Here is a 17165-nt window from a genome sequence, read left to right on the forward strand (position 1 = left end):
AATACTATTGAAATACTGTTCTAATATAACGTTTTCTATAACAAGGTCTGGACAAAGGGGAATTTCGTTTGTATTGTGCCTTTTTTACTTTCTAAATCAGAATTATTATAAAATATTCGTAGTTAGCGAACGAACGAAAATATAGGAAAATGCATGGGGTTTAAGCTGGATTTTCATTTTGTTGTGTATGCTCCCATAATAATGTAATATGATCTGTTTCCAGCTATTATAGTAACTTTGTTACTACCTAAATATCCAGGTACAAAGTTCCTAAATTAGACGGCAGAACGTGTAAATATTATTGTTTTCAAAAGATGTGGAATGCTGGGACAGGAAAAGTGAGATATATAGATACTATAGTTAAGGTTAGAGTCAGCGACTCTTGTTGGATGATCAAATTCCTTTCTTGAGAGAAGAAATTACACGAACCAGGTGAATAGACAGTTTGATTCTTTAAATTATATGCATATTTTGTTCTTCTTCCTCAGTCTTGGTTGTTTTGAAATGATATTACTTGTACATACGTGATTGCTATTGACAAGTATTCCCAAATTACAAGGTGTGAAATAATCAAGTAGCATTATAACAATAATCCACATTGCAGCTCCAAAGCAGTAGTTAAAGTCTACTATGAAATGAATGTGTGTTATCACCAACTGGCAAAAGAGATGGTGAAGAAGTGTGGGTGTTGGTAGCACTAGAAGTACTAAGTGCTGGAGGTGGTGGTTGGGAATAATTCGGGCTGACAGAAAAAAAAATCCCATGCAAGAATGGCTGATCAAGCACAAGGCTCAAGTAGACCATCTTTACCTCTAACTTCAACAGGTAATACGACTTTTCATATCTTTTGTGTCAGTGATTGAGTGACAGTTCAGATTAACAAAAATTGAAATTTTAACATCTTCAGTTTTGGAGTTTATTTACTGCCCCATACTAAGGGCCAGTGTATCCTCCTCTGGAGAGCCTTCTGTATGTATTCCATATTATCACCAACCTTATGTCAGAATATATGCATCAAATTAAATTTTGTGACCATAGTGCCTCTTGATAGTATTTAAGTTTTAATCTTAATTATATAGGTCGCTGTTTTTGAGATAAAGTTAGTTAAGTTTTTATTAACAAGAAATTCAGTGATAAAAAAAATATATAGCTTGTAAAAAGTATAAGGGATATTTTCTAGAAGTGCACATCTATGCAATATAGCATTAAAAAATTAAATATTAATTTTGTAAATCATAATACATCCATGTAATAAATATTTTTCTTGGTGGAAATCAATAAAAGAAAATGACGCTAAAAGCTATGCACAAACAAATGTTGTGTTGACTCCTTTAGATGCCATCTATGTTTTGATAGATTAGAAGGTTGAAGGCATTGAAGAGCCTAATGACCTAGAATTATAGGTACTGCATTAATAAATACTGGTTAGGTAGTTTAAGTTAGGGTAGACTAGAAGAATTTATCATATTTTAATTTCTTCGACCTTCACATCTACCAAAATATAGCTAAAGTGGCTATGTTTATGTATAGTTTTAATAACTTTTTCTGTTATTGATTTTTGCCAAGAATAATATATATTATGTTGATGTATTATAATTTATAAGATTATTATTTAATTTCCTATTGCTATATCGCTTAGGTGTGCACTTCTAAAAATTTACCGTAGAAGGCTTATAAATGAAAAGTGGGACAAGAAGAGTATTTCTTGAGTGACCTTGTGAATTACCAAACTATATTTATAGTTAACTTTAGAATTTATGCAAAAATGGAAATCTTTCATGCAGAAATTCAGGTTAAAGGATGCGTAATTATGAGAATGAATAGGGCAAATAGATAATTTAGGAAATTCTGTCTATACCTCTAAACTCTATTGTTTAATTTTTTATAATAGTGTTTATGAAGCATTAATGATTAATCTGAAACATGAGATCACTTAAATCATTGTCTCAGATCTCTTGCAGGTGACAGTGAGTCCCAAGTAACTGGCAATGGCCACTAATTGGCTTGCTAGTCACTCAAGTAAGAGTTGTTTTCTTGTCTGGGTAAGGGTAGGTAGGGCAGTGTAGAATGAGATGTTTGGTGTCTTGTATGCGGTGATTGCACCTAGGGCAATTTAATTGTATTTACCTATTTGTACTATACAGGAAATGAGCAACACTCATTGGGTCCTGTCTCCTACTCTCAATTTTTTTTATCATAGCCTCAAGTTCATGAACAGTTTCAACTTAATCCATATCCTTGATTTCCAATCATATTTAGATTTGAACTCATGTATTGTTTGAGCTGGGGCTATTTCACTTCCAAAGCTATTCCAAATATTTATGCATCTATATGGAAAACTGTATTTCTTCACATCCTTTAGACATATGGTCTTTCTTAATTTGCTCCCATAATCTCTTAAAGCCCTCCCATCTGTAATCAGGAGATCTCTTCTATCAATGCAATCTATCCCCTTTAGTGACCTGAATATCATAATCATATCACCTCTTTTTTTTCTTTTCTTTTCTTTTTCTTCAATCTTTCAAAGTTTGCAGACCCAGTGATATTAGTCTTGCCTCATATGGCTTATCTGGAAGTGTAGGGACTAGTTTGGTTGCTACCCTTTGTATTCTCTCAATCTTGTTTACATCCTTCATTCTGTGTTAGGACCATACTACAGATGCATATTCCAGTCTTGGACATATCAGGGTTTCGATTATTTTTTTCGTCATCTCTTCGTCAATATGGCAAAATGCCACTTTGATCTTCTGCAGTAGTTCATATGTCTCTCCTACAATCCACTGATATGTCTGTCAGGTGACAGGTTATCTTTTACTTACACTGCCAGGTCTTTTTCTTCATTTGCTTTTGTAATGGGTTCACTTCCCAATGAATAGTTTAAGGATGTTTTTTTTGCCACTATTACCCATTTCCAGTATATACTTTGCATTCTTTTATGTTGAATTTCATTTCCCATTCTTGGCTCCATGCTAAAATAGTGTTTAGATCTTTTTGCAATAGTCCATCCTCATTTTTTACTCTTATGATTTTGGTGTCATCTGCAAACATATTGTGGCTAAGAGTATTCTGTGTTGGTACTGTTTTACAACTGGATGGTGGCCTTAATATAATTATTCCAGTTGAGTCTTGCTTATTGTAGGCAGGATTTCTAGATTGGGCAGAGTTAGGCCATATAAAAAAAAGTAGTTGGTGATCGTCCCCACCCACCTATAAATATACACCCAACCAAATTATTATTATATGTATTTACCACATAATCAAATGGTGTGATGAAGTCCTGGTGCTCAAAACACAATTTATCTTATCCTTGGTATCTTATAGTGATCTTAAGTGGTCACTGTTGAAACTGGAATCCCATGAATGAAGGTAATTCTTAAATTCATGTTGTTTCTAACTTCTCTATATTATTTCACTAGTAATTTGTATGTTATCTTGAAATAATATTACAATATGTTTTAAACCTTGGTTTTAGTCTTTGATACTTGTAATTCCATGTACAATCATATAGGAACTTCACTTCCCCCTTAATTTTCTATTGCAAGGGTATATTTGATGTGAATGCTGAGGAGTGTCATCAAATGATAAACCCTCGATTCTCATAAAAAAAATCCCTCCCTCCCACTTTTGAAAAACTGAAATGACGATCAACTAATTTTTTTTATGTGGCCTTAGGTGGGTGTAGTTTAAGAGTAGCAGTCATGATTTGCTCTCCCATATCTGGCATGCTAATCATGGTAAAATGAAATGCCAACAATCTGTCAATCCATTGTCTGAAGTCTCTCTTGCAGAAGACCTATGGATCCTGGGTAGCTGTCAGCAGCCACAGGATTACAAAGGATTACAAAGGCAAAGCATGCCGACAGGAGACCTTTTGATCCATATCTAGGTCGGATGCAAAAAAAAAAAAAAAAAAAAAAAAATCATATTAATAATAAATTAAAACTATAACAATGTAAATAACAATTAAAATACATAAATAAATGCATTGGTATAGTTGAATAACAAACAAACAGGTAAATAGTAATTGATAATAAATTGACATATAACTAATAATAAATGAAAATCAGACAGACAAATTATAACAAAACAAAAACAAATAATATAACATAAATTATAATAATTACAGCATCTTACTTAGGTATTTATCTAAATGATTCTTAAAGCTTCGAACTGAACTACATTGCACTACCTGTGCAGGAAGTTTATTCCATTCATTAACTACACGGTTGGCAAAGTTGTTTCTACCTACTTCCAAATTGAATCTATTTCCGGACAGTTTGAGACCATTGTTTCTTGTCTGATTCTCATTCAATGTGAAAATTTGGTCACTTTTGATGTTGTCAATTCCCTTTAAAATCTTAAAGACCTGTATCAAGTCACCTCTGAGTCTACGCTTTTTTAGGGAAAACAGATTCATGTGCTTAAGTCGATTTTCGTATGATTTATTTTTGATATTTGGAATCAGTTTTGTGGCTCGCCGTTGTACTTTTTCCAGTCTGTCAATGTCTTTAATGAGATTCGGTGACCATACGGAAACAGCATATTCCAAATGTGGACGAACTAACGATTTATATAGCTTGTTAATGAGTGATGGACTTTTGAAATCAAAAGATCGCGCAATCAATCCCAGAATCTTATTTGCTTTCTCAGAGGCTGAAATACACTGCTTGGATGATTTGAGGTCGTTACTGATAATAACGCCGAGATCTTTTTCACTATCCACTTTTGTTAACGAATTTCCAAATAACTTGTAATCGTACTTACTGTTATTTTTACCTATGTGCATTACCTTGCATTTACTTGTATTAAATTTCATTAGCCACTTTTCAGACCATTGCTGTAATTTATCTAAATCTTCTTGAATATCTAATTGATGGTCTATATCATTTATATATACTATGAATAGAAGTGGCCAACGGAACCCTGAGGAACTCCACTTGCAACACTTTTCCATCCAGAAGTTTTTCCATTTAAAACAACTCTCTGTTTTTGACCTTTCAACCAATTACTAGTCCAACCTAATAGGCTACCACTTATTCCATGCAAAGCTAATTTAGTAAGTAGTCTTTCGTGTGGGACGGTATCAAAAGCTTTTGCAAAGTCTAGATATATTAAATCTATATTGTTTCTTTTGTCATAATTCGAGACAACTGTGTTGTAGAATTCGAGTAAGTTAGTCACGCAAGAACGTTTCCGTCTGAAACCATGTTGGCTATCATTTATCAAACGGTTACTTTCTAAATGATATTCGATAGCATCTCTGATGATAGTTTCCATTATTTTTCCTACGATCGAAGTCAAACTAATAGGCCTATAGTTATTTGGTTTCTTTTTGTCACCTTTTTTGAATATGGGAGTAACGTTAGCTAGCTTCCATTCTCTTGGGACATCTCCGGATATGATGGATTTCTTGAAAATAATTTCTAATGGAACAACAATCTCATTTTTCATTTCCTTTAAGATTCTTGGATGCCAACCGTCAGGCCCTGGTGTTTTATTAACTTTGAGTTTGTCTATACACCTTTTAATTGTTTCTTTTGTTATATTTACCGTAGTGAGTAAGTTTACCCCAGACTTTTCACAGGTTTCAGTTTGGAATTCACTTTGAGGTGTTTCGTTTACAAATACCGAGCTAAAATAATTGTTTAAGAGATTACACATTCCTTCATTTGAATATTCAAGTTGACCGTCAGCAGATAATAGTGGACCAATGTGATTCCTAACAACCTTTTTATCTCTAATGTAACTATAGAATTCTTTGGGATTCTCTTTGGATTTCTCAGCGATGTTCATTTCGTATTGTCGTTTTCTTTTTCTTATTGTCTTTTTTAAATCTCTCTGTATTAATACATAACTTTCATAGTCATTAGATGCACCCGAGCACTTATATTTCTTATAAGCCTGTCTCTTTTTAGCAATACTTTTTTCAGTTTCTTTGTCGAGCCACTTTGGGCGAGCCTGATTTGGGGGACGTCTGTCCTTAAAAGGAATGTAAGTTTGAATCATCTTAGTGAGCGTATTTTGAAATATTTCCCACATCTGATCTACAGGTCTTTCGTTTAATTTTGCCTCCCAATCTGTAAGCTGAAGCTCCTGACGTAGTTCTATGAACTGAGCTTTACTGAAATCGGGTATTTTAGAAGCACAAGTATCTATTCTAAAATTGTTTAGGAGTTTGAATCTGACTAAGTTGTGATCGCTATTTGCAACAGATTCACCGACTTCTACATCAGTTGCCATGCTTTCGCGGCTAGTGATCAATAAATCGAGTAAGTTTCCATATCTTGTGGGCTCTTTTACATGCTGAATTAAGTAATTGTCACCAAGAAAATCAATCAAGCGACTACCTATATGGCCATGTTCAAGGGTCATCCAATCAATGTCAGTAAAATTGAAATCACCCATTATCAATAAATCCCGGTTGCAGAAACTAGACAGTTCTTGAAATAACAGTTTGTCGTCTGCTAATGATAATGTCTTTGGCCTATATATTACACCTATATTCATTTTTTGTCCATTTGTTTGGGTTAACTCAACCCACAAACTGTCATATGCATCCTGTTTCACTTTCTCTAAAACACAAGCATGAACATTGTTTTTAACGTACAATAGAACACCCCCACCTTTCTTGTGGTTTCTATCCTGATGAAAGTGTTTAAATCCCGCAATATTAAATTCAGCTTCGAACTCTGTACCATTTAACCATGTCTCAGTTATTCCTATCATATCGAGATTTTCGCTTTTGACATACGCCTGTATTTCTTGAAATTTGTTCCTAATACTACGAGCATTAAAGTACATGGTTTTAAGAAACTCCTGATTATTTCTTTTTGACACATTTTGAGTTTCAATATCATGTCTTATATTATCATTTTGTTTTTTATTTATGCCTTGCTCTATATTATTATTATTTGGTCCTTCATTGACATTCAATGCCTCATTAACATTTCTCCTATCAAAATTAACATTTCCCCCATCACGGACATCTGGTCGATTACGGTCATCCGATCTATTTTGTACATTTTGTCCCCCTACGTCACCGTGATTCACGCCGGCCTCCCGTCGTTCAGTGACATTATGTCCGGCATCCCTTTCTAAAATTATATTTTGTCCTCCAGTGACATTATATCCTACCGTGAGTGATCTTTTGTCTTCCACTGTCATTACATCCTATCTTGATATTTCGGCCTTCATTGACATTCTGTCCGGTATCTCTTCCTAAAATTATATTTTGTTCTTCACTGACATTATATCCTACCGTGATATTAGCCCATAAGTCACTCAAGAAAGAAATATTGTGTTACTGTCTGTGTATGGCAAGGCAGTATAAGTTGAGGTGTTGTGTCCTCTGTGTGATAGTCACATCTAGGGCAGTTTGCTTCTGTAGCCAGTCCTGTTCTGTGGTGGTCCAATCTTAGTGCTAGATGGTGAGTTGAATGCAAGTGTGGTAATGTAGTTCTTGCTTCTATGGAGAGGGATTTTTCTGTGGGGCTGGTGTCTGATGTGTTCAGGGGATTAGGGAAGTTGATGGTCATGGAGAGCTTGTTTTGTGATCAGTGTGAATGTGTTTTCATTTGGATGTGTTGTAGTCGTATAGATGGTAGGTTGTTGTAGATGCTTAAGCAGTATCCTACTAGTGTAGTCTTTTGTTACATAATATTGGTTGTGCCTATGGTACAGTGGGATGGGTGATTAGGGTTTACACACATTAGTGACCTACTCCATCTCATTTTTTGAGTGGATTCTGTACATATAGTACTACTTGGATATTTTATTTGCAAAATTCTTATTTTCACAGTTTATATATATATATATATATATATATATATATATATATATATATATATATATATATATATATATATATATATATATATATATATATATATATATGTATAAACTTAGTGTGGATGAGTTGTCTTGCTGCATTGCTTCTGACCTAGGGCAATGGACGAGATACAGGGATGACCCATCATTGAGGAGGATCCAAGAAATGAGGGATGGAGGGGTGGTGAATGGGAGTGGAGTATATGGGGATGAAATGGGTGAGAGTGGATTTATGACTTTGATTTTGGCTACCTCCCTTGTAAGAGGAAAAAGACCCTTTGGTATATTTATGTAAGTATATTTTTTTCTTTGTTTTCATATGACCCCATTCTATACACAATCAATAGATCAAAGAAGAAACAATATCCTGGATCAAATCCGCAACTCAGCTCTAGTGAACTCCCTACCAGCCATCACCCCTCCCCTTCCCTGAAGCACAGTCAACAAGTGATTTTCTTAAACATTTCAGTGTGATCATCCTCACTCCATCCATATATATCATGCACATTTTGTGAATTGCATAGATTATGAATATTCAAAATGTGCAGTGCAAATAATGAATTCATAATTTGCTGTGCAAAAAATGAATCCACTAGACATGCACATATTACCAAAGTGCCAGATGAAGATGGTGGAAGCATCTAACCTAACCTAACCTTACCTAACATTTTTCAAATCTTCATAATGTGTGTAATGGACTTGTTATTTGTGTGCCCAATTATGAATTCATTATAGGTACTGTACATTTTATGAATATTCATAATCTGTGCAGATTCACAAATTTTATGGGATGCATATACCATGAGAATTCATGACCTACCTTGTGACCATTTCCTAATAACATACATACATACTTATACCCAAGGCTTTTTCTCCCTACATGGGGGGTAGCCAAAAAGAAAAAGGCATAGAAACCACTCCCACCCATTCCATTTCCTATATATTCCACTCCCCTCCACCTTCCTTCCTAATAAAGATCACTGTAAACCTTGCAGAAGAAATCCAATTCACCCACAAAAAGACCGGGTAAAATGGCCAGAATACATAGAAGTAGAAGAGGGTTGAGAAAACTTATGTATCTCAGTTCCAGTACATAGATATCAGTTCCTACTGGTATGCATTAATAAGGACATAGAAAAGGTCTTGAAGATCACACAAAAAGCAAGTGTATCCACAAAGGCTACGAGAAAAACCCAAATGTCATACATGATATTGTTTCCTTAATAAATGAAAACAAGATGAAAGGGGGAAGAAACTCAGAACAAGAAAAAGAACAACTACAACAATTGAATGAAAACATCACAAAACAAATAGAAGAAGGAGAAGGATTTTTTTTTTTTAAATATACTAGATCCTTATGTTTGAAAAAAAAAAAAAAAAAAAGATATAACTATCTATCAGGACCCAAAGATTGTACAATGGAGATCTATCATGGAACAATAGTATTACCAATGCAAATTAACCTGTTTATACATGATCAACTAAACCCAGAGCACAACATTAAATATCACATATGTGTAGATAACCTAACAATAATAGTCTTGCCCTACAACTTGAAGAGCAAATATAAACATATGAATTTACCTCAGTAAGCTGGAACTGGCTGACATGAAATAGAATATCTGCATCCCCTTAGAAGTCCTGGGTGACTTTGCTTTCCCTGGTCTATTATGAATCTAGGAAGCACCCAGTGATCAGATTAAATTGTCAGCCTTTTGTAACAAACGCCCAAAAATACTTCACCTCACATTTGGTACATAGAGGTCTTGTCTTTCAGCACCTTGAGACTGAACAGGTGCCAAAACCTTGAATTTGGTAAAGCATCAGATGTTTTTCAATGTACGATATTTGTAAACTAAAAGGAATGAATAATCAACACATGAAATATTATTTCTGTGTATAAAAGGAATGACTAAATGAATGAGGTAAGTATAAACTGCTGAATGCAGCACCTGGCAAGTGTGAGCTGCTGACTGTGGGAGTGTGGGAGCTGCTGTCTGTGCACTGTTGATGCACCATCTACCCACTTGGGCCAGCAAATGAAAAATAAATGTATTCTGGCATGTTCATTTTTTCATCTATACACATACATACATATACCAAGGCTTTTTCCCACTTTCAAGGGAGGTAGCCAAAAAGGGAAAGGCATAAAAATCACTCCCACCCATTTCATCCCTAAATACACTCCACACCCCTCCCACCCTCCCTCTCATCTATACACAATAATGTAAATACCATATACAATAAGTAAAATATTTTTTTTTTATAATGAATAACAGATTTCTCACAAGTCTCAGCTAAAAAAAAAATTGAAACACAAAGGCAAAAGCCGACAAGACTGTGAGAATCAACACCGTGTGAGATCGAAACCTTTAGGGTTGATTCACACTATCTGTCCGGTCGCGCTCCGCTCTCGGTTCTGAGGTATTCACACGTACGGTCCGCTCTCGCTCCCATCATTGCCCCTCCCTCGACGCCAGTAGAAGCCTTACCATCAGTTACAAAGGATGTGTGACTTTTCTGACGCCGAGTTGGCAATACTCGCTATTGCACTTGATGAAGAAAAAGAAGGAAAATAAAATCGAAAAAGAAAGAGATTGTGGGTTCATCCTATGTTGCAAGATAGGAAGACTGAAGGATAATTTCATACTCTGCATCCTTGTCTTATTGATGATGAGAGTAAATTCCACAGCTATTTCAGAATGAACAAAGGAACATTTGAGAAAATACTATCCAAAATTGAGGATGACCTGAAATGTACCAGAAGATGCTGCACTTCCTGGCACTGATGTGCTTGCACCATATGTTATAGTGGGAGATAAGGCTTTCCCGCTGAAGAGAAATTTGATGAGGCCTTACCCAGGTTCACAGACTGAACATAAGGTAGAGAAGAGGATTTTTAATTATAGATTATCTAGAGCCAGGAGGAAAGTTGAGTGCACATTTGGTATTCTAGTGCAAACCTTCAGAATATATTTAAGGAAACTTAAAGCTATGCCTTCTAACGCTAATGCAATCATTACAACAACATGCATACTTCACAATCTGATACACCCAAATGCTGTTGCATTACCAGATACTGTTGTCATGCCTCCATCAATCACAGTACGTCCAATGAGAGGAAGAGGGGGAAATGCTACAAAGGAGGCTTTTGGCGTGAGAGAAACACTGAAAGATTATTTCAGCTCCCCAGCTGGTTCAATGCCTTGGCAAAATGATAAAATACAAGTAGACAAACAAACTTGTGTAGGAATATTTGTTGAGTGAGCTAAGGAGATGCATTTCCGTAGTGGATAATAGGCTGTTATTATACATATGGAATTTCTTTCTTCGGTTAATAATGTGTATTTTTTTCTCTCAGTACCTTGGCAATATGATAAGTATGCAAACATTATTGTATAGGAAAATTGTTTAGTGAGGATAGGAAATGCATTTCCACAGTGGACATTAGGCTGTTTTATGGAATTTCTTACCTTCACAACCCAGCTGCCTGCTTATTTCAACACAGCTTCTTTTCCCCACGTTATCACTGCAGTGCAGCGAAGTCAGGTCATACACCTCTGGTTTACCTTTTGACTAATTCTATTAGCATTTCATCTGAATTCACAAAATTAAAGTAAGTTTTGTAGGTTATATTTTATTCAGTTGGTGCTTATGTATATCCTAGCTGTACGCATTGTCATTGTATCAGTGATAAATAAAAAGAAAACGTATTTTTATAATTTTTCTAACTTTCTCATGATCCCATTGTGGTGTTTTCATTGGATTATCCATGGTTTGGTAGGACAGAAGGTAACACTACTTGCTTATATGAAGGCCGAATCTCGACTGGAGTGGAGCAGGAGGAGCAGGACCGTGGCAAGTGGGTTCACACTGGCGCTCACGGACGCTCTCGCTCCAGTAAAAATATCTTTTGACGTAACCGTGACCGGAGCGAAACCGGAGTGAGAGCGCCAGTGTGAATGCTTCCACTGAAATTAATGAGACAATATTGGACCAGACCGGACCGAGAGCGGAGTGGGAGCGGACTGCAACCGGACTGATAGTGTGAATCAAGCCTTATTGGTACGACGTTTCGCTTGTTACAGCTTTTTCAAGTACAGACATATGGCAAACACTCTGAGTACATATAGGCTGATAGGGAAGGAACTGGGAGAGGTTATCAGGGAGGGGTGGGTGGTAGGTGGAAGGGTGGAGGGGGGGTGTGTGTGAGAAGGGGACGGGTGGGACTTGGTGGAGAAAAAGGAGGACATTTCGGACAGTTTGTTGAAATGGACTAAGGGGGACATTTCATACATTTGTATAATGCAGGTAACAGATGGATGATAGGAGGGGCGATGTTGAACATGCCTCTGTTCTGCTCAATGGTATTGAAGCTTTGAATGGCGGCCGCTTCCAGGCATTTCCTCCTCACCCTGTCTGGTTCACTAAAAAGAAGCTCTGCGTTATCCCAATCCATCAGGTGGTCGTTGGTGTTCCGGTGGATAACACAGGCGTTGGTGGTGATGTTCTGGGAATCGTAGCAATGCTCCCGGATCTTCAGGTCACGGGAGGTCTTGCCGATATATACTCTATCACATCCAGCACAGGGTATGCGGTAGACACCAGCGTTTTTTCCCCATATCTCGTCCTGGCTGTCACTCCTTCTAGAGAGCTCTTTGATAGTCCTGCTGGCTGGAAGGATAAGCCTCCTAGCTGGATCTTTCGTTGGAAAAAGCTGTAACAAGCGAAACGTCGTACCAATAAAGGTTTCGATCTCACACGGTGTTGATTCTCACAAAAACAAATTGGGCATATTCTTGAAAAATAAGTCTGTCTCATCTGTATCTTTTGGCAGCACCAGCATCGGCAGACTTGAGTTTCACCTTTTGTATCCAGTTGCTTGATGCCTTGCTGTTGTTTAAACTTGACCAAATATCCAAAAAGGCACATGTTTATGTTATTTTCATCTTTTCATAGAACATTTGGCTTTCTCTGTTATCAGTGGGTCTGTCGTAGGCTTTCCTTCTGAACACTGCACAGCAAACCATTTATATAGCATTTCATCAAGTTCGATCAGCTTAAGTGTTTTTGATGCTATTCACTCAATTGATGAGCCACTCAATCCTGAGGACACAAATTTATACATGTATTTTTCTTTTATTTTTTATTAATTAATTTATTATTATTATTTTTATTTATTCATTTTATTTATTCATTTATTTATTTAGTTGTTATTTTTTGTCATGTCATGAATTATGGAAGAGCTCACACTGATCTGTCTATGTAGAAGTAATTTTCATTGCCTCCACTCACATTGCCTTTAGAAAAAAAAAAAAATCATGAATTGACCATGTTTTCAAGAGTTGCCATGCACACTAGACTTGTTTGCACCAGTATTGCTATTCTACCCACAAACATGGTAACTAGCTGGTAAACCTTAAAGGAGGAGTAAAGTATGTGATATCTTGGCAGCAAGATGGCAAAAATTTAAGATGCAAATACTGCTCCCTTTAGGAAAAAGTGCTGAAGCTTAGAATAGGTTTAGCTCTTAATCTCTTCCATACAATGAAGCCTACATAGGCATCATAAGGCACAAGTGGGTATACAAGGATGCTGGTGTCGGTGACTAGATTATATTTGCTTTATAGTTGTAGCTGAGTTACCCCCAAATTTTGTGAACTGGCTTGACCATGTTTTGTGTGTTTATTATTATTCAGTGAAAGAAAATGAGTAATACAGCAGTGTATTTATATTTCATAATCTGAGTATTGTAATGCATCAATTGTTGTACCTCAAGAATGATGTTGCATGTGAGAATTTGGCATTGAAGAGGTTAAGGGGGCCGTTGCGCTCGAAAACAAACTTTGTCAACACAATCGGAATTTCGCGAATTTTTAATATGTTATATATACATATACTGAGATGTTCACCACCAATTTTCATATCATTTGGTTGAAAAACAATGAAGTTATTAATAAAAAAATGTTTTTTGACCAATTACAAACTTTCTATCTCATTTATCCATTGACTGAACGTGCTGAAAAAATACCACAAATGCTCTATAGCAATACCTAAAAAATTATTGTACAGTTTTTGAAATTTCCTCGTAGTTTAGATTTTTTTTTTTTTTTGTCATTTTTTTTTAAATACAATATATCGACTTCTATCACAAAAAATTAAAAACCCCATGATAAAAAGTTTGCAAATTTATTCAGCTTTTAAATTATCCAAACCCCATTAAAATCGGCCAAGTAGTTACGGAGGAGATAGAAAAAATGTAGAGAAAAGGGTAGTTTTGAGATATTGAGCTTTGAAGTTCAAAATACATTTCCCTGCATTTTTTTATATATTTCATTTAGATTTTTTTTCTCTGCGACAATCTTCATGCATTCTATGTCATTCACATGTTATTATAAAGTGTAGCTGGTACCTGGTCCCCCCTTTTACGAGGTATTAGCAGCTCAGAAGGCGAGGGTTTCAGGAGGCACCACCTCCCTCATTGTCGCCAGGTTCGCTTACTAGAAAGCTCCCGGCTGGAAATCGGAGCTGAACGATAGTTTTCTCTTCCTCTTTCTGGTCTTTGGTGTCCCTTTCCGTTCTGTGTCTTTGTCTTGTTCCTCAAGTGCTTTTGTAATGATGGGATTGACTCCAACCAAGTGAGAAAGAAGATTATGTGTCCTTCCAAAGTTATGATCAATGACAGTTGCTCTTGTGACGAAAAGCACTCGGAGCGTTTCATTTGAAGAGGCACATGATGGTCCGTCATGCATGCTCGATGTTTGCAGTGATGTCATTTGAGAAAAGAGGATATGGAGGGGTAGAGGAGTGCGATAATGCGCGGTCAGCATAGCCAAGCCCGGGCGCGCGCATCAGCACTGCTATGAGTCATCTCCAGTAATAACCGAGGCAGAAGTACACTCTTTCTCAATAATTTGATTCAGTTTCTTAGCTTTCATGAAACGCAAGTTTCTTCTTCGAATGTTTAGGCATTCTTGAAATGATTATAGCTTCAAATAAAAGTAAATAAAAGTTCTCCAAGGAGCGACAATTCGCTTTCTCCGCCTACTCACAATAATTCTCTCAGTTTATTCACGAGTGCGAAGTGCTATCCCCACGTGTAGGACAAGTTTCCAGCTAGTCTATATTAGTGAATAACAAAATACATCGCATTTGTGCCATTTTTATTGCGATGAAATAACTTAGTCGAACATATGTGCAGCGAAGGTGTACTGGGAAGTGGGGGGGGGGTCAGAAAAATAGCCATAACTCCTTTATTTTTTGGTATTTCGCTGAAATATTTCAGGACTGGCTTGCCAAAGGCCACTAGATGACAGGGAATTTTGTTTTTTAATATTTCAATTTGTTTTCGGAAATTCATCACGACGGCCCCCTTAAAAGTGCTGAAAAATAAAGTCTCCCAAAACATTGGATAATATAAGAATAGATTTTTATTATGTAAACAACTTAAAATAGTTACACTTGATAATGTATCCTGAGCATGATATCCATCAATTAAGAAAACAAGACATCTTAGAAAAAACATGAAGTAAAGCAGAATGAATGACTTCTCAAGATTTGTTTTTATTGTAGTATATTCTATTTTTTCAGGTCGACGCAGTAATCTTCGGCTTGCCATTGGACAAGGTAATCGTTCAAATGACCATGCGCAATCAAACTTGGACTTCCCTGCTTCTGGATATCCATCACAAATGTAAGATTAGATAAATGGGTTTCATTATGAAGGGAGTTAATTAAAATAATTTTATATACAGGGTATGTATGCTTTTACTGGCATATATATTGATTATTTATTTATTTATTCTACATAATGGTCCAATGACCCTAATTACAGATTTTGTTTTGATGCTGTACAGAACAAATCAGCAGAGATGGTTTCTTGGCCAGATGGGTTGATTGTTCATTTGATAATTATTAGATTTCCTTGTTTGAAAACATGGAAAGAGATTGAGTTTATGTAGGGGCCCGAATGGTCAACTACTTTTATATTTGTATGTTATGAAATTAGTGTATTGTATAAAAATCCTGGTGTTTTGTCGGGAGTGATAAGACACCTAAGTACTTTTACTTGTATTAAACTCAAAAGGAAAAATGTGTAGTTGTATGTTCAGGTAGGCTAAATTTATATATACCTGGTGTATATATATATATATATATATATATATATATATATATATATATATATATATATATATATATATATATATATATATATATATGGTTGGCTCTTATAATTCATAGGTATTTGATATGCTATCCTTGACTATTTGTGGTTAAAGAAATATATATTGTATGGATTATAATAATAAATATGTAATTATGGATTTAAATGTGGTACACACAATATTAAGTTTGAATTTGTCATGCACATACATTTTCAAAACATTGGCAAAAACAGATACTTCAACATCAAAGTCATCCAAAGATTTTTATTGTTATCATTATTATAATTTTTTCCCTGGGGCTCCCTCCTTTGCCATTATCTCAACTATAGAAATATAATCTATCTTCTACCTCAACCATGTTATATAGTACAGGTATCTTTATGTACTCACTGTGCTAGGGTATTAGCCGAATAGTTATGTAATTAATGTATATATATATTTTTTTTACTAGTGAACCCCTTATGGACTAGTCATGCAGCATTTTTTATATTTAAAGAAAATTCTCCATTTAGAGAAATACTAAACCACTTTTATCATACACATACATTTTCAAAACATTGGCAAAAACAGATACTTCAACAACAAAGTCATCCAAAGATTTTTATTGTTATCATTATTATAATTTTTTCCCTGGGGCTCCCTCCTTTGCCATTATCTCAACTATAGAAATATAATCTACCTTCTACCTCAACCATGTTATATAGTACAGGTATCTTTATGTACTCACTGTGCTAGGGTATTAGCCGAATAGTTATGTAATTAATGTATATAAGGTATATATTTTTTTTACTAGTGAAACCCTTATGGACTAGTCATGCAGCATTTTTTATATTTAAAGAAAATTCTCCATTTAGAGAAATACTAAACCACTTTTTTTTTTAACTTTCACAGTCCCTCATTTCTGTTGTTCTTAAATCTTTCTTGTACTGTATCTAAGACACCACCTCTTCTTTTCTCATGTTCCTGTGGCGGGGGGATAAAGATTGTGCCATTGTATTCCCATGTGTGTCATAAAAGATGACTAGGGATACCATTTTCTGTAATTTTCTCCTTTATAATGTCAAGGTATGCTTTGACTTAGCCACCCTTACAAGAGGAAAAAGGCTATTGGTGTCTACATATGTACATGTTTATATACTAAGCTACTACATGATATTAGTATGTTTGTGTAAT

At 35.5% G+C, this 17165-nt stretch overlaps 1 protein-coding gene across 9 annotated transcripts in view; it reads left to right on the forward strand.

Annotated features, from left to right (window-relative positions):
- The first annotated feature begins 480 nt into the window (after positions 1-480).
- LOC143019650 (dual specificity mitogen-activated protein kinase kinase 4-like) overlaps positions 481-17165 on the forward strand; it is a 73910-nt gene continuing 57225 nt past the window's right edge. For 5 of the 9 annotated variants that reach the window (XM_076175532.1, XM_076175529.1, XM_076175531.1 and 2 more), the window contains exons 1-2: positions 481-825; positions 15418-15520. In XM_076175532.1, coding sequence (XP_076031647.1) covers positions 771-825; positions 15418-15520 — 158 coding nt within the window. In that variant the 5' untranslated portion in view covers positions 481-770. The remainder of the gene's footprint in view (positions 826-15417; positions 15521-17165) is intronic. The other 4 variants (XM_076175537.1, XM_076175535.1, XM_076175536.1 and 1 more) reach the window with 2 other exon arrangements.

The sequence above is a fragment of the Oratosquilla oratoria genome, chromosome 37, assembly GCF_046742065.1.
Source record: "Oratosquilla oratoria isolate Oo_2021 chromosome 37, ASM4674206v1, whole genome shotgun sequence".
Lineage (NCBI taxonomy): Eukaryota > Metazoa > Arthropoda > Malacostraca > Stomatopoda > Squillidae > Oratosquilla > Oratosquilla oratoria.